At 34.2% G+C, this 26,286-nt stretch overlaps 2 protein-coding genes across 12 annotated transcripts in view; both read left to right on the top strand.

Annotated features, from left to right (window-relative positions):
* LOC111043746 (NADPH oxidase 5) overlaps window positions 1-26,286 on the top strand; it is a 194,490-nt gene that overhangs the window by 142,440 nt on the left and 25,764 nt on the right. For 8 of the 11 annotated variants that reach the window (XM_022328790.2, XM_022328797.2, XM_039421560.1 and 5 more), the window contains one exon: window positions 16,455-16,566. In XM_022328790.2, coding sequence (XP_022184482.2) covers window positions 16,455-16,566 — 112 coding nt within the window. Of the gene's footprint in view, window positions 1-9,218; window positions 9,463-16,454; window positions 16,567-26,286 lie in introns of those variants that run through there. The other 3 variants (XM_039421562.1, XM_039421561.1, XM_022328805.2) reach the window with 3 other exon arrangements.
* LOC120349956 lies at window positions 22,455-25,703 on the top strand. Its single transcript, XM_039421564.1, has one exon. The coding sequence runs from the start codon at window positions 23,334-23,336 to the stop codon at window positions 24,705-24,707; it is 1,374 nt and encodes a 457-aa protein (XP_039277498.1). The 5' UTR covers window positions 22,455-23,333; the 3' UTR covers window positions 24,708-25,703.

Raw genomic sequence — 26,286 nt, 5'->3', positions numbered from 1 at the left:
TACACAACTTTATTACTCCAATTCAATACTCTATCGTCTACTAATCAATTCGTGTAGTCCAAAATAACAATCATTATGATACTGTTTAGTACGAAGAAGCATCTGAAATCACAACCTATTCAACACCAGTCAGAATTTCTTAAAATCTCGCAGTTATCTCTTCTATTCGAGACAATTTTTATGAATATTGGCTTACAAAGAACTCGAATAATAAATTTCTGATGGTTATATTTTCGACAAGTGTAGAGTTGGAGTGGCCTTATTATGACTAATCCCGCAACAGACTGTTTCGTTTGGCGAAAATGAATCGGAACCAGTCAATGAGCCGACTGTCTACTCAAGAGATCTGGACACTGTACAGGGAAACCAACCGAACCTGTCGATCGTTGACAGGTGAGAGCATTTCGCCGTCTGTCTTTGTCACTCGAGTTCCAACTAAACACTTGGACTGTGCAATGCAAACAATAATAACTCTCGGGCAGTTGGTCGACGAAAATCGATCCAATTATTCAGATTATGAGGCCGCCAACAGACAAATGTCACTGGCTGAGACAGACAACTGGAAAAGTAGAAACAACTTCTCCGTGTGCGTTTCGCCCTATCTGTTTCCGGCAATTTATTCTTTTGGTTTATCCTGCAGGTGACGACGTTTTCACGCCGCGTCTCGACGCTGACATGTGTCAACGGGTTGCTATCAATTAACTGGCCACTGACAGCATGGATCTAGAGTACTGTACCTACTGCAGCCCCAGACCACTATTGCCTCATCCATTCAATCATTCTATGATTAGATGCAATAGTGTTACAAGTCTTGTGACGTTCACAGTTAACAATGACTGAACCAATTATTACTATCCTGCGAAAAGCTTTCCTGGATTTCGATCAAAAGAGTGTTGAAGAAATGTGTTCAGTGAGATGAATACATCATTATTAATAGTTTTCAACTACGTGATCATTGAAAAAGTGTAAACTTGTATTTCAACCTCAGTGAAACTACGTTACAACTCAATGAATCTGAATGTGAACAGTTCATAATAGGTTGTAATCCCTGTTTGGAGATCCCATTCGAATATCAATTGTACAATTTTATACCGGTAGCTTACAGTGGTAAAACTCTCAAACCATCTTTCATTTCTATAAGGTTGTTAATCAATCATAAACATTCATTAAAACTATTGAATTATGGAATTGAAAAAAATACAATTTCAGATGCCTATCACCTGGCTTTTTTTGTGAATATTCAAAGTTTGTAATTTTACAAATCGAAAACTGTTTGTTGTACAGCCTCATCCAGTTTATTGGGAGTTTCGTAACTTAAATAAATGTTGATAATAAATATTATAATAATATATTATTCATATTCTGAAATCTGAAAGGAATTATATACACAGAAACTAGATGTAAGCTAATAAATTGTGTCAGTCACCGGTTACACGTGACACATTACGTTTCAAACATCTATTGAATAATTAGGCTATGTGAGTAGAAGCAGCTTATAAATTATCTATAGAAATCAAAATACCTAATTTTAATGAATTGATCTGCTTTTAATTTCGAATGTTAGTTTGATATCGGTATTGAAATGAAAACCTATAGCAGCCAAACACGACTTATGGAGATTCCAATCAAAGCGGAACTAACTGTGCAGAAATGGCGGGCAATTAGTTTGGAGCTGTGGCTGAATGTGAAGAGACGACCGCCCAGGCAGCTGTGGGAAGTCGGCATCAATGAGGGCCATTAGTGATCGGTCCACCATCCAGTTCATTATCACGTCTCGCTGATAGACTTTGTTGGTTGTCTTTGACATCGAATCGCAGAGCCAGAGCCACTTTCCCCGGTTCATTTGATGAATGAGTCTAGTTTATAAGTTACAACTTATTAATGAGAACAGCTAGTCTAGTGCTTTCGTGACGACTGATGACGATTTCCCTTTACAAATGCTGCAGTCGTAGTTATCAAGGAAGGCCACGCTAATTTATGCTCAGAGACAAAATATTGAAATTAGGATGCCCACTGCATGTCAGGCGAAGGTAGAATGAATAAATACAATGACTCGTATATCAAAAGCAGCTTCCCATAAAAACAACTGAGCCTGAATTCCTTTATTTCTGCATTCTACATACAATTGAAAATCAGATCTAAAAAGGATCTGCTAAATATCGGTAGGCCTAACCAGAATGAGAGTTTGCAAGAAAAGACAGTTCGAAGATCCTTTCGGAAACTCCAAAAACTTTTTGACAAATTGATAAATAATCTAAAAAAATCGAAACACGTGAAGTGAGCCAATCTATTACTTTGGCTACCAATGTAGAACAAAAAATAATAATTTCTTATTAGTGCAACCTGACAGCTACTATCTCTAGCCTACGGTGTCATACATGTTTGGCATGATTCTCAAGCACACGGTAGCTTATTTATGATTATTTGGATCCACTAGCACAATTTCAAGTCGACTATAAAAGGCTTGAGCAAAAATTCAACCTGCACTTCGTTGAATGAATTATCAACTTCCTTTTTATAATTTGCTCCACACACTAAAAGTAGCCCTTATTTGGTCACATTCATTATAAGACCTGTAAAATTCACCATTAAAAAGGTGTATTGAAGCTATAAAAATGCCTCTATGAACGATGGCGCATGAATTAACAGATGTATACCAGGTAATTAAACACATGTAGTTCTTATTGCTCAATATATCAGATACCAACAAAAAGTTGTTCCAATTAACATTCTTCTACTATTCACAACGTTATATCGGTGCAGGATTAATTGAGTCATCTCAAATGTTAATCAACAGGAAATATACACCATCGGTGAATAATGCCCAAAAGGAGCTCTAATTCTAGTTCATAGTAGAATGATTTGTGCTACACAACAACTGAATAATTTAGTAATTTATTAAAACTTGATTGAGCTTCGTTTAGTGATTGTAGTGACGAAATATTATTTATTGACCGAGGGAAGTGAGGTCTAAGATTCAAGTCGACGGTTTTGCATTTCTCTTCATGTTTATATGTTTGTATGCTTATATTTATGTTTATATATTTTTTATTCATGTTCTGCATTTATGGCAAAACGCGGCAATAGATTTTCATTAAATTCGACAGGTATGTTCCTTTAAACATTTCGCGTCGACGTAAGGTTTCTTGAAACTTTGCATTTTAAGGATAATACAAAAGAAAAAGGAGTCTTCTTCTAACGCCAATATTACCGTAAAAATCAGACTACAGAATTATTCATCATAAATCAGCTGTCGAGTGGATTATTATTTTGCATGCAATTAATATCTTAATGTAACTTGGTAAAAAATCAGCTATCGTGTAGACTACAGCATGCGTCATTGCATGCAATTTTTATGCACTTTTAAATGCACTACCTATTAATTGCATGCAATTAATAACTAAAATAACAAAGTATTTTCTCTCGACCTTTCTCTGCTTTCAACTCGGGCTGACCTGTTGCCAGTATGTCGTGAGAGAGATCAGTTTTGATGTTAGCATTTTTTATACACCAACCCCATTAGCCATTAGCCGTTTTCACACCGATATCTCGACGACACAGACAGATTTACTGTGATGGGCAGTATAAGGGGAGGCTGTCGTTTATATCTGCGCGAGGTCTACTGTTCACAGAACTACTAATAATCCAATCATCAACATAAAAGTAGAAATAATTAACCGAACCCAGTGAGGGATATGTTTTAACACGAATTTTCTTTCGTCTGTCTGAATGTATGTAACGCATTTACAGCCAAATGCGTTGATAGAATTCAATGAGATTTGGCAGGAATATTTCTTTTTCAACTGCGCGTCGATGTAAACACAAGGTTTTTTTTTTAATTTTTCATTTTAAGGATAATATGAAAGGAGAAGGAATTTCCTCAATACTCCGATATCACTATATATTATCATATATACTCTGAAGATACAATGATTGATCAGACTATAGAATTACACATAATCAGTCAGCTGACAAGTGGATTATTCATTGCATGCATTATACAGGTATCTGGAGAAGCCGGTGAACAGGTGACACCAGATCTTGTGGATGAGAAAACTGCGTTAGGTCTACTGTTCACGGAACTACTAGAGCGGCTAACGTAGATCGGGAAAATCATCATGATTCAAGATCATGTTGTAATAACATGATTTAGCATCTAAACTTATACCAGCTGTAATAAACACCTCACTCTGTGATGAAATTGTTTACTGGTATAAAAACGGTAGTTTTAAGAACATAGGAAGTCCGTATTGAGATGTAAATGAAAATTTTCATTGTTAGATCAATTTCATGATTCAACAAATAAAGTCAAGTGTGACATGAGATACATTGACTTTTTGGCGGTACGAAGTTCGCCGGGTAAGCTAGTTAACAAAACAAATTGGAAGTTTTTCAAATTTTGATTTGTTGGTGTTTTATTATTATACCAATTCCTGTTCTATAAGATGAATCGAAAGTTAGGTACTGTGAAACTAATAGTATTCCCTACCACCACTTTGGTTGGTGTCTGCTAAACATAAATGAACGGGTGAGTATGGATACAATATGGATGAATTGATAAGTATCGATTACATCATCAGCATCTAAATTACTTTCTACAATCTGACCAACCAGAACCAATCGGTTTAATATTGTTATTGTGATATTTTTGTGCATTTGTCATTTGTCTATTTCAAGGTGGAGAGGTTGGTAGTGATGTTGAAAGAATGAGCGCCCTGTTTGAATGGTGAATGATGGATTTTGGATGAAGACGATTTCACAACCAAAATTTGCATAATTGAATTTCAAAGAATTCAATATTCATCCCTAACAAACTGAAAAATCTTTTTTTTCGATCCTTCAAACCCATCAATGCCTTATATTATGAGGTTATAATAAAATATAGTCTTAAATTGTATAGTTTCTATTGATATCCAGAGAATAATTTATCAACTTTGTGAATGCGATATTGCATTCTTATATGAAAACTACATACCTAACTTAATTAATGTGGATTTCATATTTTCAAGTCAATCCATACAAATCCAAATTTGGATGTTCTCTGCGAACATCCCTCAGATATCCAGGGGATATCTCTCAAGTCTGAAGACATATTTGGACATGACAGAGATATTGCGTGCTGGCTGGGGTAGTCTGTAGTCGAAGTGCGCCAATTCACAATGTATCGCTCGCTACACTCTGCAGGGCTGGTCATGGGTTCAATTCCCATTTCATTCGGCACAATATCATACCTCACCTGATTAACCCTCGCATCAGTCTTAAAATTATTACGGAGTTGGCATTTCCAGCAAGAATAGAAAATTTCGAAAAAAATATAGAGTTGATGGAGTTTTATAAGTGTATTAAGTTAGGTGTCTAGAAATATAAATTTGATACAGTAGCCTACTGTATTTTACCCAATATTAGAAAGGATAGGATCGCAGATCACTCTATTGTGTAGCCATGTCCCCCCACCACAAAAAAAGTTGAGTTAAGAGCCCCCCCCCACTATACTATTCATACTCCCACCCACCAACCATCGCCTGTAGACACTATAGAGTAAGCTATCAATAAAATTATATTAATAACGACTTTCTATCGAACATTACTATAGGGGTATTCACAATGTTGTTTTAGCCTGCTAAAGTGCTATTTGCTAACTCTGGATTGTGAACGCACCATCTAAAACCAACTGCTTTAAGCTAACTCCAAGCGGATAATTTGTGTAACTCAAAGTTTATAACTTTACTTTTTCTACCAAATATGACCAAAACAAATATGGCCGCCGTTTTAACACAGTTAACTAGAGTTAGCGGACTCAAAACTGCGCTTTTTGCTATCTCGTCTGCTACTTTTTTTCTAACGTAATATAAATATACACGTAATTTAATATATTTGTATAAAATATAAAAATATATATAATATAAATATACACAAAGGTTATAGCATTGAGTTAACACTGACTTAGCGAATAGCAGGAATTAGCGAATAGCTCGACTTAGCCAGCTAACTCCAACATTGTGAATACCCTTATATTATATCGACGATTGTATAAACTATAGATACTGCCTCAAATACATAATTGACCGAACTTGGTGAGGTCTATGTTTTAACTCGAATTTTCTTCTGTCTGTCTGTATGTAACGTGCGATTACGGCTAAACGCGTTGATAGAGTTCGATGAAATTTGGCAGGAATATTCCTTTTTCAACTGCGCATCGATGTATACACAAGGTTTTTTGAAATTTTGTATTTTAAGAATATGAAAAGAAAAGGAATTCCTTCATACTCTGATATCACTATATATATCATCTGCTTTGAAGATAGATATAGAATACTAATAGTTCTGTGAACAGTAGACCTCACGCAGTATTCTCATCCACAAGTACCTGATTGAAACTATAGACCTTATGAAAATACAGCAATAGACTGGCTTCTCCACACGTCTGTGTAATCACTTGTCAGCTGATTTATGATGAAAAAATCTATAGTCTGATTTTTACTCTAATATTGGCAAATGAAGGAGGCTCCTTTTTCCTTTTATATTATCCTTGAAATGCAAAATTTCCAAAAACCTTGTATATACGTCGACGCGCAATTAAAAAGGAACATACCTGTCAAATTTCATGAAAATCTATTACCGCGTTTCGCCGTAAATGCGCAACATATAAACATTCAAACATTAAGAGAAATGCCAAACCGTCGACTTGAATCTTAGACCTCACTTCGCTCGGTCAGTTATTCATAATCAATCAGCTGACAAGTGGATTACTCATTGCATGCATTGCACAGATGTCTGGCCGTGTCTATTTCTATAATGTAGGGTTTCAATATTTTTATGATGAGTGCCCATCAGTATCAATATTCTCACATTTGAAAAACAAATTTAATTGGTGATTGGAAATAAAAGATGATTAAATGAACTAAATAATGCTGAAGAAATTATAATATTCTTGATTGAAAAAAAATTATTTTAAAATAGTTGAGAACAATAATTTTTATCAGATGGAAAGATTATCACGGAACTGGATAAATTATCATATGGAATACATAATAATTCAAACGTGAACTAAGTTTGTTAACATAAGTGAGTTTTTGATCTTGGAGAAAAAAATAACAGTTTTCAAGCTCCACAACGAAGCCGAATCTGTTTTTGTCGATGTAGAAAAATAATTAGTTAAGGAAGAGTATAGGCAACGCTGTTCTTCCATCTTCATCCACTGCCATTATAACGTGGACCTCACTAGAAAGAAAAATAAAAATCTTAGTACCCTTTTTGAAATATTTAATCACTGATTAAAAATCACTTTTTTGTGATTAAATATTTCAAAAAGGGTACTAAGATTTTTATTTTTCTTTCTATTTCTATAAAAGTAGCCCTATACAGAAAAATCTGGTGTGGTACACTCACACAACTTCCCTTGCTCATATTTGAAACTACGATCAAACTTCTGTATATGTGTATATATAATTATTGTTTTCAGAGTACTTTTTCCTTAGTGTAAATTGTGAAATTCGATTATTTTTTTAGTCGTAATTTTTTTAAAGTCGTCAAAACAGCTGTTCTACAGATGAAATATCTCGACTATGTGTTATTTTTATGAACTGCGCTACCTACCTACCCTCATGCACGAGAAGGAGGTTACTAAGTCCATTTCTCAAGGATGGGGTGGACCCCCATTAGTTTCCCAGAGAGGAGAATCATGCCAGTTGATAGAGCTGATAAAAAGCTATCCATTCAATAAATTTGAAGAAAATCGTTACAGCCGTTTTCGAGAAAACCGTGAAAAACATGGTTTTTTTAGTGATTATCCGCCATTTTTCTCAAAAATATTACGGAGCTCCTGCAATTTTCCCAGAGATGAGACTCATGGCAGTTGATAGGGCTTATAAATAGCTATTCATGGTATAAATTTGAAGAAAATCGTTAGAGCCGTTTTCGAGAAAACCGTGAAAAACATGGTTTTTTAGGGATTATCCGCCATTTTTCTCAAAAATATTACGGAGCTCCTGCAATTTTCCCAGAGATGAGACTCATGGCAGTTGATAGGGCTTATAAATAGCTATTCATGGTATAAATTTGAAGAAAATCGTTAGAGCCGTTTTCGAGAAAACCGTGAAAAACATGGTTTTTTAGGGATTATCCGCCATTTTTCTCAAAAATATTACGGAGCTCCTGCAATTTTCCCAGAAATGAGACTCATGTCAGTTGATAGGGCTTATGAATAGCTATCCATGGTATAAATTTGAAGAAAATCGTTGGAGCCGTTTTCGAGAAAATCGTGAAAAACATGGTTTTTTAGTAATTATCCGCCATTTTTCTCGAGAATATTACGCAGCTCCTGCAATTTTCCCAGAAATGAGACTTATGTCAGTTGATAGGGCTCATAAGCTATCCATGGTATAAATTTAAAGAAAATCGTTAGAGCCGTTTTTGAGAAAATCGTGAAAAACATGTTTTTTTAGTAATTATCCGCCATTTTTTCCGCCATCTTGAATTGAATTTTATTGAATTTCTTATTGTCGGGTCCTCATGGTATAAGGACCTTAAGTTTAAAATTTCAAGTCAATCGGTTTATTAGGAATGGAGTTATCGTGTTCACAGACATACACACATACACACACATACACACACACACACACACACACACACACACACACACACACACACACACCACACACACACACACACAACACACACACACACACCACACACACACACACACAACACACACACACACACACACACACACACACACACACACACACACACACACACACACAGACCAACACCCAAAAATCATGTTTTTGGATTCAAGGGACCTTGAAACGTATAGAAAACTTGAAATTGGGGTACTTAATTTTTTTTGGAAAGCAATACTTTCCTTACCTATGGTAGTAGGGCAAGGAAAGTAAAAGAGATAAAGTGGACCTCACTATAGTAAGGTCCACGTTATAATGACAGTATTTGATCAACTTTGGTTTTGCTATACTTGTCTATCATTCGACAAAGCCGGTGGTACTATCGTTTTCTAGGTCCACAACGGTGCCAATTATGTTTTTGACAGTGAAGAAATATGATTAATTAATGCAGAGAATCGGCATCGCTATTCTTCTATCTTTATCCACTGTCATTATAACGTGGACCTCATTTTATATGCTATTATTTTAACATTGCAGTGTGAAAGTCAATACCAACGTGGCCAAGCTGCTTACCAGGGCCAGCTTGATAAGCGACTTGGTGAAAGTGTGGACTAGGCATAAAAGTAAACAATGAATTGAGTCGAACACGTGTAATTATTGGTATATTATGTTTATAACCTCAGTTTTAAATTTTGAACGGTTCTATTTTTTAAATTTAATTGAATAAGTCTTAAAATTTATATTGATAGACTTTGTGAAGAAAGTGCCCGTACGGTGATCTTGAAAATATTCGCCAGTTTCCATCAAAATAAGATGGAATTTTTTATAGAAAACACTTATGGTACGGTAGCGTAGGCTATTATGAAATGTTGTACCGTATTCTCAGTTTTTGGCTTTTGACAAGGTTAACTTTTATCAATAATTATGATGCTTTTATTTTTATACAGGGCTAGGCTATAGTAAAGTCCACGTTATAGGAGTATTTGATTATCATTAGTGTTGCTATCTATTTTTAACAATAAAGCGTTATTCTTTTCTAGCCCTGCAATGTTGCCAGATTGTTCAACAATGTAAAAATATAGTTAATTCACACATATATTAGTCTAACTAAGCTGAACCTAATCAAAGGAAGCCTATACCTAACTAAGATTAACATAAACGACATAACCTAAATCAAATCCAACCCAACCTAATCAAACCCATCTATGATCAACCTGATTTAATCAAGACTAATTTAACCCAATCAAAACCTAATCATGTAGGCCTACAATCTGAACTAAACAAACATAACTCAACCAAACTAAACCTAGCCATACCCAACCTAATCCTTAAACCCAGCTATGCCCAACCTAATCCAACCATGCCCAACCTGACCTAGCCAACTCTAACCATGCCTAACATGACCTAAACAAGCCTAACTAGACCTAGTCTAATCTTCCCCAATCTTGTCTAACTCAATCAAAGCAAACCTAACCAAGCAAAATTCAACCCAACCATGACTTGCTCATTTGCAAGTCCAATTGGGACTCTTAGTTTTAAGAGAATGCCTTTTGGTTTGGCAGTAGCACCAGAGGCATTTATGAAATTATTTAATAAGTATTTTGGAGATATTTCTGGTGTAGTATTGTCCTACTTTGATGACATACTTATTGCTGCTCAAACTAGGGATGAAATGAATAACATATTTATTGAGGTATTTGAAAGAGCACGCAAGTATAATATTAAATTCAATTTGAAAAAAATTCAATACTGTGTTGATACAGTCAAGTTTCTAGGTCATATTTTTTATGTTAATGGTATGGCTATTGATCCAGAACGTGTATCTGCCATTCAGGCATTGACTTATCCTAGTAACAAGAAGCAACTTCAAAAGTTTTTAGGACTTGACAATTATGTGAGAGAATTCTTGCCCAATATGGCTACTTTAACTGCTCCTCTACGAGAATTATTAAAAGATAATGTGTTATTTGTATTGACTGAGTTGCATTCCAAAGCTGTAGATAAAATCAAGGAGAGTCTTTCAATGGCCCCTGTGCTTGCAACTTTTGATCCCAACAAAGAATTGATTATTCAAACAGATGCATCCAGGACGGGATTAGGTTGTTGTATTATGCAAGAAGGGCGGATAATTTCATATGCATCTCGAAGTTTGCACACCAATGAAGAGTCATGGGCGCAAATAGAGTTAGAAATGTTAGCTATCTGGTCTGCGTGTTCAAAATTTTATAAATATATTTATGGATCTCTAGTTAAAGTTCAAACAGATCATAAACCTCTTTTATCTATTTGTACAAAAAATATGTGTAAGGTTGCTAATAATAGATTGAAGAAATTAAAAGAAAAGTTATTTCCTTATAACTTGAAATTAGAGTTTGTTCAGAGTAAGTACATGCATATAGCTGATTACTTGAGTAGAGATTCCCAGAAATGTGAGGAAATTCTTGAAGATTCTAGTAGGTTTGAAAAAGTGTTTGTACATTCAGTTGTTAGTCCTGATCATGGAATTGTCTCAAGTATGACACCTGAAGAGATGGTGATGCTTAAACAAGCTGTTGATAAAGATGAGTGTTTGTCTTGCATTAAGGATTTCTATTCTAATGGATGGCCTGAGATGGTGATGCTTAAACAAGCTGTTGATAAAGATGAGTGTTTGTCTTGCATTAAGGATTTCTATTCTAATGGATGGCCTGACAATAAGGATAAGTTATACTTGGATGACTTGAGGCATTATTTTAATATGAAAAATGATATCACTGTCAAATATGGGTTATGCTTTGTGGATGATAGGTTATTAGTACCTTGCGGTATGAGACAGCACATTCTGTCCATATTACATGAAACACACTTGGGCTATGCTAAATTAATAATGAAAGCTAAATTACTGTACTATTGGCCTGGTATGTCCAGTGATATAAAGAATTTTGTCCAATGTTGTCATATTTGTCAAACATATGCACGGCATTGATCAAGTTACCCATGATCAGTCATGAGGTAATAGATAGGCCATTTCACAAAGTTGGACTTGATATTGCTGAGTTTGGGGGGAAACCATACTTAGTACTTCAAGATTACTATACCAACTGGTTAGAGATTGAGTCTTTACAATGTAAGTCTTCATCAGAAATCATTGCTAAAGTGAAGAAAATATTTTCAAGGTTTGGAATACCAGTCACTGTAGTTTCTGATCATGTGCCATTTTCCAGCTATGAGTTTAAACAATTTGCAAAAGATTGGTCGTTCCAAGTTGTGCATAGTAGTCCTATCTATCCACAATGAAATGGGCTAGCAGAAAAAGCTGTAGACATCTTTAAAAGCTTAGTGCGAAAATGTGGTGTCAAAAATCTTGAGCTGGGGACTCTCAATTATAATAACACACCAGTGGTTTCTTTCGGTGTTTCTCCTGCACACTTATTACTACAGGGTAGGTCACTGAGATCTCGTTTGCCTATCACCAACATGCCATCAGCTTTGATGGAACAGGTTGGTGACAAAATTGTAAATAATCAATTGAAGATGAAAACAAACTATGATAAAATTTGCAGAAAAAATGAGCATTCTTATGCTGCTGGGGAAATTGTGTTACTATTTAATATATTTACTAGAATTTGGGAGAAAGCTACAATTATAAAGAAACTGAATGATGTTCCGAAGGCATATTTAGTTGCAAATGTCAATGGTAATGTGGTAAGAAGAAATATTAATTTCTTGAAAAAATATATCAAGTGCAGGGCAAATTTTCCAAATACTACCACCAAATTTTATGAGGAATTCACTTCAGTTGATCAAAGGAATCATGTAGGGAATGGGACTATTGTTGATGAAAATGAGGATGTTGAACAGGAGAATGAGGGTAATGGAATGGTTAATGCTGGAATTGACTACAATAATGGGGAGAGAAAAAACTCACGCTATGGTCGTCAGATAAAACCACCATTAAAACTTAATTTGTAACCAGTTTAATGATGTGTTGTACACATCAGTAAAATTAACTGTAACTTATGTAATGTAACTGTAACTTATGTAATGTAACTGTAACTTATGTAATGTAACTGTAACTTATGTTAACTTAACTGTAACTTATTTACAGATAAAAGTTATCTGTAAAATTTTGAAAGGGGAAGATGTTGGGTTGGTGCACCTGTGACTTGAGCGCCAGCCCGTCAGTTAAGATGGTGGACTTTAATAATAATGTGTAATGTGAAATTGCTTATCTGTAATGATTTGAATGATGAAATTTATTAAGGAGTGTACTAATGAAAACAAGTGTTCTTATAATTGATTGCAAACTTAACAGTTCATAATAAACAGCCTTACACATCTAATCAAGCCTTAGGCTAGACGCACCCCAGTTAGTCAAGACAAGACACGTTTATTCACAATACTTTACATTATTTAATTGTTTCTTATGACGCCAAGACCCGCTCATCACCAAACGTTTTTTAACACGACACTCCCGTGTTATCGGATGGGCATGTTATGTGGTTGGTCCCGGCTGAAGTATGACAGTCGTAAGTGGTAAGGCCCATTGTCAGCTTGTGACATATTCAGGAGAGATGGAACTTCCGTCAGGAACTCCCCAACTCCCCACCAATAAAAGCCATACGAATATTATCATTATTCTTTAAAATCGACAACAATGTGATACATGGTTGAACTTGTCTTGATCTCCTTTATTGATATAATGTAACTTAGTAGGTATCAATGCTGGATTCTGCGGCCCATATACTAAAGGGCAGCAAATATTTAATCTCAATTACAAAAAAATTATATTAAATCATTGAAAAATATAATTTTTTGGCAAATAAAATAACATTTATTTTTTTAACAAGAATTAACAGTTGTTAATGTTTCATCAGATATACCGGTATCAGCTATGTTATAATCTATAGAAGGCGTCGTCAAGACAGAGCATCAGCAACACTGATCTCCTATCTATCTCTACTGCCATTATAGCATGGACCTTACTATTTATGATTTTTAAAATACACACCTAGCTTTGCCACGCTAGAAATACGTCTTCGGAAAAGGTAGCCATATCCTATCTCCCAATATTGAATGCTACCGTACGCTGCCCTGGTGTGAACTAGACAGATTCGTAGCTTTGATTGAACATTTGGAGATAGAACGGCTATGTCTTCCGAAGACGCATTTCTATCGTAGCTTATCTAGGTTTGTAATGCCCTTTATTATAGTCTATACTTATACGGTGTGTGTCGCGGAGTCCAATTAGATTGGCTGGACAAACATGACTTGCAGTTGACATTTTAATTTCAATGTTCTATTTATAATAATTTTTTAGTGCTTGATTGGGTACTAAAATAGTCAAATATAATAGGCCTATGTACAATTTGTATTGACGAGGATTCTAGTAAAGCCGGTTTTAAGTCTGTAACTCCAATGGTTTTTGAAATAATATTTTTAATGCACAAAACAATGCAATATTACTACTTCAAAGTGGTTAAATTATCTATTTGGCGATTAATAATTACCTATCTCAAACAATTGAGATATTCAAAACAAACAAAAAATATTCAGTAACTTAAATTCTTAAGTTATAGTGAATAAACTGTATTGTGAGTGATGAAACTGTAAGCAATTCTTTGAAAAATAATTACTATTGTAAGGAGGATATTCCAATGCAACGTTCTTGTCTCTATACTAATGAGTGATGAGTCTAATTTATGTCAATTTTCAAATGTTCAGTACCGGTACGATAGTTAACTCACATTCTAAGTAATCCATAGAATTGCTAGTAGGTTATTAACTTCTATAATATTATCGGCTATGTATAGATGTTGGAACACAAAATCTTTCTCAAAAAGGAACATGAATTCCTTCTCAAAAAAGACTATCTCTGTAAAGTTATACAGTACGGTAGTTTCCCACCGCAGATCAACTAGGCCTACTTATGAATGCTCTTCTAGGAAGCTGCAGAAAATCCATTAACAAACATGAGGTTAAGCACTGCTCGCTGTAATTTCAATTTTACGACCCAACAAAGCCAACAATGATGCTCTTGGGATATTCTAATGGTAACCCATTCCATATATCTTTCCAATATATCGTGTGAGTCCTGATGCTGTAAAGTTATAGACTAACTTGGCTGTTGAACAGTGTGTTCTTTCTGAGCCAGCAACTGTATAAAAAGATCCCTCTGGAATTAGTTCTTGCAAATGTTGAACATTAGGAACAGATAAGATACTTCCACAGCAGGCAGATAACAAATGTGGAAATATATAAAGCTAACCGCTAGTATATGCTTACACTATTCCTCTTTTATCTTCAACACTTTTACACTTTTTATCTAGTTAGGCTATCAAGATCCACTGAAACATTTTCTTCTTATAACAGTAAATATTAAACGTAACAGGTTTTGCGTTTCATTTCACAATCCACAGGAATATATTACTAGACAGTAATTTAAATGTGGGATCTGCTTCCACTGAGGTTTTAGTAGCTGAGAGTTTGAGCTTTCAGATAAGTTTATGATCTAAAGAACTAGATAATTTTATTAATCTACTTTTTAAAATAGTGAAATGAAATATTTATTATTCTACATCAATGTGTTTTCAACTAATGTTTATCAGATAATGATCAAGTTTTCCACTTAGGTTATAGTAGCGAATTACCCTCACGCATTGCCCTCACGTATTAAACTATGTATCCTTCATTAAACCAAATTCAATATTATAATTGGAAAATACTTTATTTATTACTAAACAACTATATCGTTGTTAGCTTAATTCCTTAAATTAGTAGTTTTCTAGAAATAATATTAGTCTGTTACATTATTAGAGGTAAAAAATATTTTAGAGAAATCTAAATATACTGTAACAATATTTCCAATGAAAATTTCAAATTTTCTGCATATGCCTAATCTATTTTTGTTTTTCTTAGCTTTTTACCTCTTGTAGTATTCAACCAATAAAGAAATGAAAATTGTAAGCATTTAATAGTTCATTATTTACTCTTATTGTGGAAAAGATTACTCTTAATCAAATCCTTACTATTAAAATATCATTCCACTGCAGTATTTCTTATGATAAGTACATGTTATTCATATCCATTATTCTTTTATAATCTATCTATAGGCTATATATTGAATACCCGGAAACTTCACCCAAAAGAATAAGGGTTTCCACGTAAATTTTCCTGCATTTTTTGTTTAGAAAGCTTTACTGTAATAATATAAATGCATTTTTGATTGGTCTCTAATCCATCAACAGTAGCTTTATGGTTTTTCGCAATCTGATACTGCTGTCATTACTTATTTTATGATCAATATCAAAGTCATAAAATAATTCTAGGAGCAGTGTGTGTAGAGCTCATGAAATCTCCAAGTACAGGGCTCACTAGTCATAAAATAACACTAGTTGAATATTATCTCCATAATATTCATATCATAAATCTGAATCCGATTGATAAATATCTGATAAATATACTGTTGAATATCTGCTTAGCTTAGTCACTCCATTTGAATTTTGGATCCTAATGACTGAATATTCCTATGTTGAGAAGATTCAGCACCGAATAATGCAAAATTTGCAGGAGTGATCATTCAAATCAATCTAATTTTATGAATTTTGAATAGTGAGTTAGCTTATTATTCAATTTGTCGTTTGTTGGAGTGATTGCATATTCAATGAGTAGACTGGGAGTGTTCAGTTTATAATATTTATTTTTGGAATCAATAATACTCCATCATTGTTTATGTTTCTCAAGAGATAGAACTAGTGGAAACACTTGAATTGTAGGCTATATGCAGATGTCAAGATGATTTATGTTCCGTGGAAAGGCATAATTCTATTTGTGATAATCATTATTTTGTTGCAGCGGAGAGAAGCAGATCGACCTGGCAGAACAACTGGAGAGCGTGGCCTATGTGTTATGTGGAGAGGACACCATATCTCTGGACAGGTTCTGTCAACTCTTCCAAGCTAAAGGGGTTAGTCTGTCAATCTTCTTCATATCTCTGTCGATCTGTTTGTTTTTCTCTCATAATTTTCTAACTTTATACAAACGCATACTAAGTACACCTCTATAATGCATTGCTTCCATTCTGAGTGTATATTATTGCATGCAGCACTTATAAATTGTTTGCATCCTGCTAACAAGACAAACTTTTTTCAATAACCTTTGTTTTTGTGCTGATGTCCAGTTTCATATGACTAGATGCTCTATGATATCACTGATAAATTTTGCTTCAAGTCTATTGCAAATTCATACAGCCTATTCATTTATTTATGCAGAATAGGCACCGGTATCGATTTTCATGCTCATACCAACTTTATCATTACTCAAACTAGTACCTATTTAATTTTTGATAATATGATACTGATTATGTAATTTCAGTTGAACTTTCAATCTTTGCCTTCCAATCATTATATGTTATAGAAAACCTCTTATTTTTGCTTCTTAAAATATTATTTTATCTCAGTCTCTCTTGAAATGCTCTCCAAAACAAAATTTTGAAAATTAGGTTGTACCTAACATATTTAAGAAGTACTAAGTTCAGGAATATATGCCAACATTTGAAATATGCATACAGAACATAATAGCAAGTTATTGAAATTGAATAAAGAATAATGTGATCAAGTGATGGCTTACCTAGTCAACAATTTATAGAAATTTGACCAATCAATTCTCTTATGGATTAGGTACTCTACATAGAATCATTTGAAAAAAGCATTCAGTTATAATGTGATAACTTATGGAGTAGACTAAGAAAATCACACAAAAATCGATCGTTGGAGAGAATAATGATTAGGTCTATCATAAGTTGTAATAATAGCGATACTAGTCATTACAGTGCATCGTTTCCTTATCATCACATTATTACGTCTTACTTATCTTACATCTTCTGTTCTCTAGAAATTCGCCATCTAGGAGAAATAAATGCAGTCACTCTATTCTAGTCTAGTCTATTCTATCTAAATATTTTTCATATTTTACTTTGAAATATTTATGCATCCCAGTTGCAATAATAAATGATGCAATTTTAGTTGATCATTTCATCTCTATTTATATATTTTCAACTTCTAAGAATAGAATCTATTCAATTTTAGTTTCTCCTTGAAAGCTTTTCTAACGGCGTCTGTATGAGCTGCGACTTTTTGACCGTTGGAAACTCATCCCAATAAAGAATGTTTCTCTTGATTCGCCTACCGAATAAATCTGTATTGGGCCTTTTCGAATACAAATTGTAAATGATGAGTTCAAGTAGATATACAACTAAGCTGAGAGTGGTGCCACACAAGTAGACAAGGAATGCAAAATGTAGATCGGAAAGAGTGAAGGAAGTGTAGGGCTCGTCGTCATCGCCCTTCTTAAGGGAGCGCATATCGCCCTTGTTGGCAGTGGCCTTGTTGGCATCCCAGTTCCAGCGCTCCACTAGGCCGGCCGTTACACAGCGCGCTATTATCGTGTTGAAGCTGTCGAGCAATGGTGAGCCATGTGGCACTACGTAAGCCATGAAATAAGACAGAGGACACTGCCTAACTGTGTGCAAAGCCTGGGATGAATTAATCCTGATAAAATCTCTAAAGTATTTGGACTTGTAATCATCCACCTTCATCAGACCACCTATCTCCTTCTCTTGGGACAATTCTTTGGCAACGATTCCCACATCATCCTGCTGTGTGTTCCACTCCACCACTTGCATGTTCTTCACTATACCCTCTAGCGAAGGATCCTCATTCAGTGTGCTATCCACTCTTTTAAAACTAGTTTTAATTGTCAAACCAGATTTCCCCAACTCTTCCAAAGTATCTATGTCCTTGTACCGTACTGGTCTATTGAGGAACATGAGAAAAACACCTTCAAACTCACTTATTATCACAAACGATACAAACATTATTGAGACAGCCAAAATTCTTCCTGAATCCATTCTTGGAAACCAGTTGGGCGCAACATATAGAAACATTTTAAAAGCGTAGAGGAAAATTTGTAGAGGGCTATGGCTGTCAGGCTCAGCTATTCTCTTACCAAACAAACTCCAAATGTAGAGAATTGTTATTGAGAAAAAGTAGGACAAAATCACAAATATCCACAATGTTGTGTCGAAACAATTCAAAATAGTCATTACACGTGGTCTGTAGCCAGCCTTTGGTACAATGAAGCACACTCGGTTTTGTGTTAGGTGTGTAGTGAAATCTATCCTTTTTGTCTGGTAATCTTGAATGAAGTGTTCATTGAATGCAATATCAGTTTTCTCACTGAGTATATCTTTCAAAGTCCCTGAATATGTTCCGTTGCTATTTCTAGCTCCAAAAAACTCTCCATCAGTTGGTCTCGTAATTATAGGCGTGAAATTCATGCGTTGTGCTGCTGTTTTTAGTATCAAACCATCACTCCCGCCGTAGGTTCCATCAGGGAAGAGAATGGCTGTTGGAGAACTGGGGAACATTGTTATACGTATTGGTAACTTGTGAAGATTCAGCAGTTCATTATAATCCTCGGTAACAAACGAGAACTCAGTGGCTTCAAACATGGATAGATGTCCGCCAGTTGACTCATCCACGAACGGGTTATAGGTGGCCACATGATGGTTACTGCTACCCATTACAAATATTATGTATCTAACTCTGAATCGATCCCACAAAGTTCGGCATATCCACTTGAATTCGTCATCATAGGCTGGCATTGAAATGATGTAGTAAGATAATGACCACCATAGATTTGTATTATGAACCATCAGACTTTTCAAAGTAGCTTTATCCTTGGCTAACAAAGCGACAACTTTTCTACCTTCGATGTCAGCTGTGGACGCGTTCATGACGGTCATCGCTCCCAGACGTCCGGTCAGAGTCGATATGAAGTCGGCATCAATGGCCGCGCGAGGCACCGCTAGTGCCAGAGTTATATGTGAAGCCGCCGTCGCAACCAAAGACTTGGAGCAAACCTCCCAGAACGGCGAGTCGTCGCGTGGTATCACTGCTAGCTGCGCAATTTCTGTACGATCCTGCAGACGACACCAAACATTTTTCAAATCCAACAATCGAACAAAAAATAATAAATTTGCACATGATATTTTACAACTCAAAGTCATTGTAAACTTATGAACCAAAAACCCTATATTATATTCCAAACACAATATCCAAAACACTGATTTTCACAAACGCAAAGCTCAGATTTTAAGTGTTTGCAAATGTAATTATCGACCTCAGCTCTCGTATTTATAGGAAATGTAAACGTCAAAATATGAATGTCTATGTTGTTTCAAATAACTGACAGTTGAAATGTTATGCTTCTATCCGTGTAACACTTGCGAATACAATTTTTAGCTTATTTCATTATTCTATTTTAACGTTTCTATAGAACAATATTGTCTTATCAGAACTGTCATTTGGACTACATTTACAGAAAACAGAAATTCTCTATAGTCTCCAGAAAATAGATACTCACAGATTAGTTCAATATAGTATGCTTCAATATATATGCTTTTATTGCATGTTTTGGAAATTATCAGAGATAATTATTCCTTTTTAAATTCCTAAACTCCCATATATATGATAAAAAGTGTTTCCTTAGTTTGTTATTGTTCATAACATGCAATATTGTGCATGGTACTGATTCTTTTCATTTCAAGAATGGATCAGGGGTGCCCCAGGGCTCAAATCTTGGACCCTTGTTCTTCTTGCTATTTGTTAATGATTTGCCCCATGCAATCAAGAATTCTCACTGCTTAATGTTTGCAGATGATGTGAAGGTATTTAAGGTAATACACACCACTCAAGACTGTGAATCTTTGCAGGAGGATGTAGATAGGTTGCATGCATGGTGCACAGAAAATGGCTTACTGCTGAATGTTAATAAGTGTAGTGTTGTCACCTTTACTCGTAGGCGAAATGAGCTGATTAACTTTGCTTACAATGTAGGTAACTGTCAGCTGCCTCGTAACCTGGAAGTTAAGGATCTGGGAGTTTATTTTCATTCTTCCTTGAAATTCAATTTCCATGTCGAAAAAATTGTCAACAAGGCTAGTCAAAGTCTGGGCTTTGTAATAAGAACCTGCAGGGACTTTAGAGGTGAAGAGACTCTTTTGTGCCTGTATAAGTCACTTGTCAGAAGTGTGCTGGAGTATGGAGCTCCTATTTGGAATCCATACTCTGGGGGTCTAATTAAGGACTTGGAAAGGGTACAGAAGAGATTTTTGAGACACTTGTTCTATAAGAGATTTAGTGTCCCGTGTCCTATTGGTTTTCCTAGCAGAGAGCTATACATAATCTTCAATATTGATCCTCTCTGTGTAAGACGTTCTGTGATTGATCTGGTGTTCTTGCACAAGCTGTTGAATGGTTCAGTTGATACACCCGAGCTGTTGGCCCAGATCAATATCTATGTATCTCCAATAGCACGGAGATCTACATTCTCATTCAGAGTAAATTATAGCAGATCATTGAGTGGTTTTTTGCTCCAATGAATCGGCTGCCCAGGCTGTTCAATACGGTTGCGGACAGAATTGACTTATTTCACCTTTCTGGGAGTCGGTTTCGTCGTGAAGTTAGAGAGGCCCTACTGGATGGAAGGGAGTATGGGAGAGTTGATCCATAGAGTCTGGGAGAATTAATCTTATTTCCAAGTTTTATTTCATTTCACTCATTTTTCATTTTAGTATTTGGTGCAGAACTTAAGATTGTATAATCACTTGATGTAATTGCATTTTATATTAATGTATTTATAATCATCATCATAAATGTTTCTACATTTAATTTCTTATTTCCAATATTGATTTGTTTAGTTGTACTTCAAATTTTCTTCAATTATTTAAGTATTATTTCATTTCACTCATTTTTCATTTTAGTATTTGGTGCAGAACTTAGGATTGTATAATCACTTGATGTAATTGCATTTTATATTAATGTATTTATAGTCATCATCATAAATGTTTCTACATTTAATTTCTTATTTCCAATATTAATTTGTTTAGATGTACTTCAAATTTTCTTTAATCATATTTAATTTCTTATTTCCAATATTAATTTGTTTAGTTTTACTTCAAATTTTCTTTAATTATTTAAGTATTATTTCATTTCACTCATTTTTCATTTTAGTATTTGGTGCAGAACTTAAGATTGTATAATCACTTGATGTAATTGCATTTTATATTAATGTATTTATAATCATCATCATAAATGTTTCTACATTTAATTTCTTATTTCCAATATTAATTTGTTTAGTTGTACTTCAAATTTTCTTTGTTTTTCAAACGATTAATGTAATGGAAGCAAAATGGATCATTGATCTGTTGCTTCCACATATTCTTGTATTCAATAAATAAATAAATAAAATAAATAAATAAATAAATAATTAGCATGTCATTCTATTCATTGTATTTTATTATTTGGAGCATTTGTAGGCACCTGCTTAAAATACATTTACGTTCAGCGGGACCAATTCTGTAATGCACTTTATATTGAATAAAATGAATGATTGATTGATTGAATAAAATAAATGATTGATTGACTGATGGTTCAATAATGATTATTTGCATTATGGAAGAATTCTTTGAGTATTTTAGAGCATTTTCCTGATTATAATGTTTTTTACAAATATTTTCACATGTAAAAATAATTTGAATTTATTGGCTAATCAAATTGAAACTATTAATAAAATAACAATTTTATTTGTTTCAAAGCCTTAGATCATATAATACTATCAATATCATTATCTCAACTTCTTTGACAATATCTTGTCTTGAAAAATTATGATTCTATAGTAAATATAAGAGCAAAGAAAAACATTCCATGTAATTGTATATTTATTTAAATTTATAAATCATATTATTATTAAAATTGAAAGATCTTTCTACAATGAGTTGCAGTATTTCAAGTATTAGGAAACATTAATAGAAAACATTTAATACATGACGTAATGTACAGGATTATTAATATTCATTAGGTTAACATCATAATCATGAGCTGTTTTAAAATTGATTTCTATTTTTTATTTTCATTTTCTCATCATACACAACAATAGAAATTATATATCATTAAGTGTTGTTAGTAATTTCTAGCTTGTTGTTATTATATAACGCACGAAAAATGAAAAGAATGGAATTATTGAAGAATATGAGTGGTTCGATTCACGTCAATAAATTATTGCTGTTTACATTTCGTTAATCTGTCTTCTCTCCTTTCAAAGCTTATAATGGTTTCTTTCACTTGAACTTGGTGGTACATTCGAGTATATTGAACAACCTATCAAATGCCAAAAAATAGCTTGTATTAAAGTTTCTTGCAAATGCATGTAAATAATACATAATTCATAATTCTCGTTAGTACAATTGGAATGTATAAAAAATATCAATAGATATCTCATTCAGTTCCTTAAAATACTCAATTTATTGACTGTTTGAAGCTGTCGAAAAATTGTCATGGCTTCTTCAAATAAAAAATAATGACAGTTTTCAAATTAATTCAGCTCTTGAACTGATTTGAGCACTACCAATCTAATAGTTTGCCATACTTCCACTAATGATGGACAAGTGAATATTCAAAATGAAGCACCTGCAAACTGTATAAATCGAGTAATCCGTACTCAAACGTTCACAACTGTGGGTTTTTGATCGTTTGTTACAGTTCCATTCAGGCTCATGTGTTGAGTTTAAGTCTGAATTGCAAACCTTAATCTACCCTTTATCAAACCCTTATCTGGAACTTTCATATATATGGAGTAATAACGTTTTAATTTGTGTTGTTTCATTCATACAATATGAAGTATTCAATAGTATTTATTATAATTTTTGTTATCAAACTAACTAGCGGCCAAATCAAGCCACCAGAATATCATTCAGCATATTTTCCATCGCTGATGAAAGCTAGTAAATACTGCCTCCAGTCGATTCTACCCCGTGGATTGCATTTGAGGAAGAAAACTGCTGCTCACTTACATCACTCGTTCTACGAGCTCGGTCCAGTTACAATAAGGAACATTGTACCCTCAAGAGAGCCTGTAGTACTTCTAGTCGAAAACCTCAACGTAATCAAAGAGATTGAGTTCCTTGAATGGAATCCAGAGAGTTGTTTTGTCGCAATACTGCTCAATCCCTATTTATCACCAGAATCAGTCTTAAAAGAATTCTGGAATCGCTTGAGAATGTTCAGGGTATTTGTGGTTTCGGAAGCTTTTCCAGATACCATTATAACTTATAATCCATTTAAAGGCGAGATTCATGAATCTAGAGAAGTAATACCAATTGATTTGAAAAATTTCTGGGGATTCAAAGTGAATGTAGTTTACTTCAATAGGAATGCATCATTTGCTACAATTATAAATGACAAGAATCAGACATTGCACTTTGGCGTCGATGTCTCCTTGATGAGAATTCTTGAATTTGGAACCAACACTACTTTTATATTGCACAAACCTGAAGATGGGAATCGCTATGGATGGGTGAGAGACGATGGAACATACGTTGGTACGCTTCGCGATCTCTCTTTGCATAAAGCAGAATTAACTGCCAATGGCCATTTCATCAAAGACTACGGCAATAGAAGAATTCAGTTCAGTAACCATATCTATTCGGACAGGCTGTGTGCCATTGTTCCCAAATCTGCCAAGATGCCTCATCTTCTTGTTATTGCCAAGTGTTTTCGACCGGAAATATGGCTTTCAATCCTAGCATCTTACATAATAATCATAGTCCTCAAATATTCAAATCATAAGCTCCATCTGAAAAAGCATTCCTCTCTATCCAACATTGCTATATCCATTTTCCAGCAAGTATTCAGTGCTCCTTCTTGCTCTCATCTCCGTTTCCTTTCTGATAGAATTCTCCACTTATCGGTTTTATTTTTTTCGTTCATCATAATCAACATCTTCCAAGGGCACTTGATCACCTCCCTCAATGTTCCATTCCACTATCCTGAAATTAACACAATGGAAGAAATTGACAGATCAGGACTGATTATCAAGTCGGGCTCGAATACGAAGGACATGCTTACACAAGATCCTAAACTCGAACCTTTATCCCACAAGGTGGTTGATCCAGGTCACAACCTTTATAGTAAAAATCAAAGTGCAGGAGTAATCAGATTTCAAAGGGAAAGCACGATAGCTTCGAAGGTGAGAGAGCTTGTTATTTGATGGAACTAATACCCTATTTTGCTATTTGATGAATACAAATGGAGTATTAGCAATCTTATCTTTTCTTACTCATAATATTGTAATATTTCAAATTTTCCCAAATAAATATAATAATAGGTATAATTGTATAATTTTAATTCGCCACCTATTTTGTGACAGGAACATTTTTTCATATACATTTTAATACTGTACCTGTAATACAAGAAGAATCTGACAACACACTAGATATATAAATTCATGTAGTTATATCTAGTACGTTGGTAGTTTCTTTCTGAATTTAAGAACGACTAAATTTTTATAAACCTCAGTCAGGAATTGGAGCTAATGTAATAATCTTCCAATACAATATTTCTTGAGCTTCTCAATGTTGAAATTCATTGTAGAGGGTGAGTTGAAATTGAGCCATAATTTTTCAGTTTACCCTCTTTAAGAACAATGAGATTTACAGATGGTTCAAATTCTGTCTAGAATAGCCATTTTTATGCTGTCCTATCTCATAAAGAAACATTTGATTTGATCTTGCCAATTTTTAAAAACAATTAGTACTGGAAAGATCAGACACCTGCATTGCATTAGTAATTTCTATAATATTGTAATTTTGTTTGTTATTCATTTAACGTGATAATAATCATAAGTTCATCATCTACTTATAATTTAGACCAATACAATACATGGTTTACTCCAATTAACAATATCAATGATATATTATTATTATTACATAATTATATATTATTATATTAAAAGCCATCAGATCTGTAGCTATTATATGGCTTATAATATTATAAGTGAGTGAATGAATCAGTGCCATTTCGCTTTTATATAAGATAAGCTATCATATTTTGTTTCTATGCTCAATTGTAGGCCTATTCTTTTTATAACTTATTGGATAAGTTTTAGATAAGTTTGGATAAGTTAGATTAGTTTTATTCTGTATTTATTATTTATGCTTAGATTATTTACAATTACTTATGCTTTCCTCATACTTATCATCTTTCTTATGTATTTGTGAATTGCATGTATTATATCTCTCATTTTTATTTCTTTTAGTAACTTACTTTATTCGATTGTAAATGGTAGTGAAGACTGTTTTGGGCTTAATGCCTGTAGTCTGTAATAGTTGTTCTGTAATTATAAAAAATAACTAAAAAAATGAAAAAATATCTTCAATCATAAATAAAATTATGTATTAAGGGCCCTACACACCTAGGCGGATTTGGCCTGTCTTGGCTCGGCTCGGGTGAAATCCGTGAGTGTGTAGGCGATTTTCTTCCGAGCCGAGCCAGGTCAAATCCGTCCAGGGCTACTGACGCGGCTCGGCTCGGGCGGAATCCGTGAGTGTGAAGTAGGCTCTCCCGGCCGGGCGCGTGTAGTTACCAAAAATCTAAATCGCCTAAAAATCAAAATAGCAAAATTTTGATTTCAGATTCGGATTTAGCGCCCTCGGATTATTAAAATGGTTCGCGGGAACTCTAAAATAGTCGAAAATAAAAAATCTGTGAGCACTTTGATGTTATTAATGAAGAGTTCTATTTCTATGAAGAATTTGCAAGAATTTAAAACCTATTGCAAGAAAGTACTA

Source organism: Nilaparvata lugens, chromosome 2, assembly GCF_014356525.2.
Source record: "Nilaparvata lugens isolate BPH chromosome 2, ASM1435652v1, whole genome shotgun sequence".
NCBI lineage: Eukaryota > Metazoa > Arthropoda > Insecta > Hemiptera > Delphacidae > Nilaparvata > Nilaparvata lugens.
The sequence above is the reverse complement of the archived record's forward strand: the minus strand, read 5'-3'. Positions and strand labels throughout refer to the sequence as shown.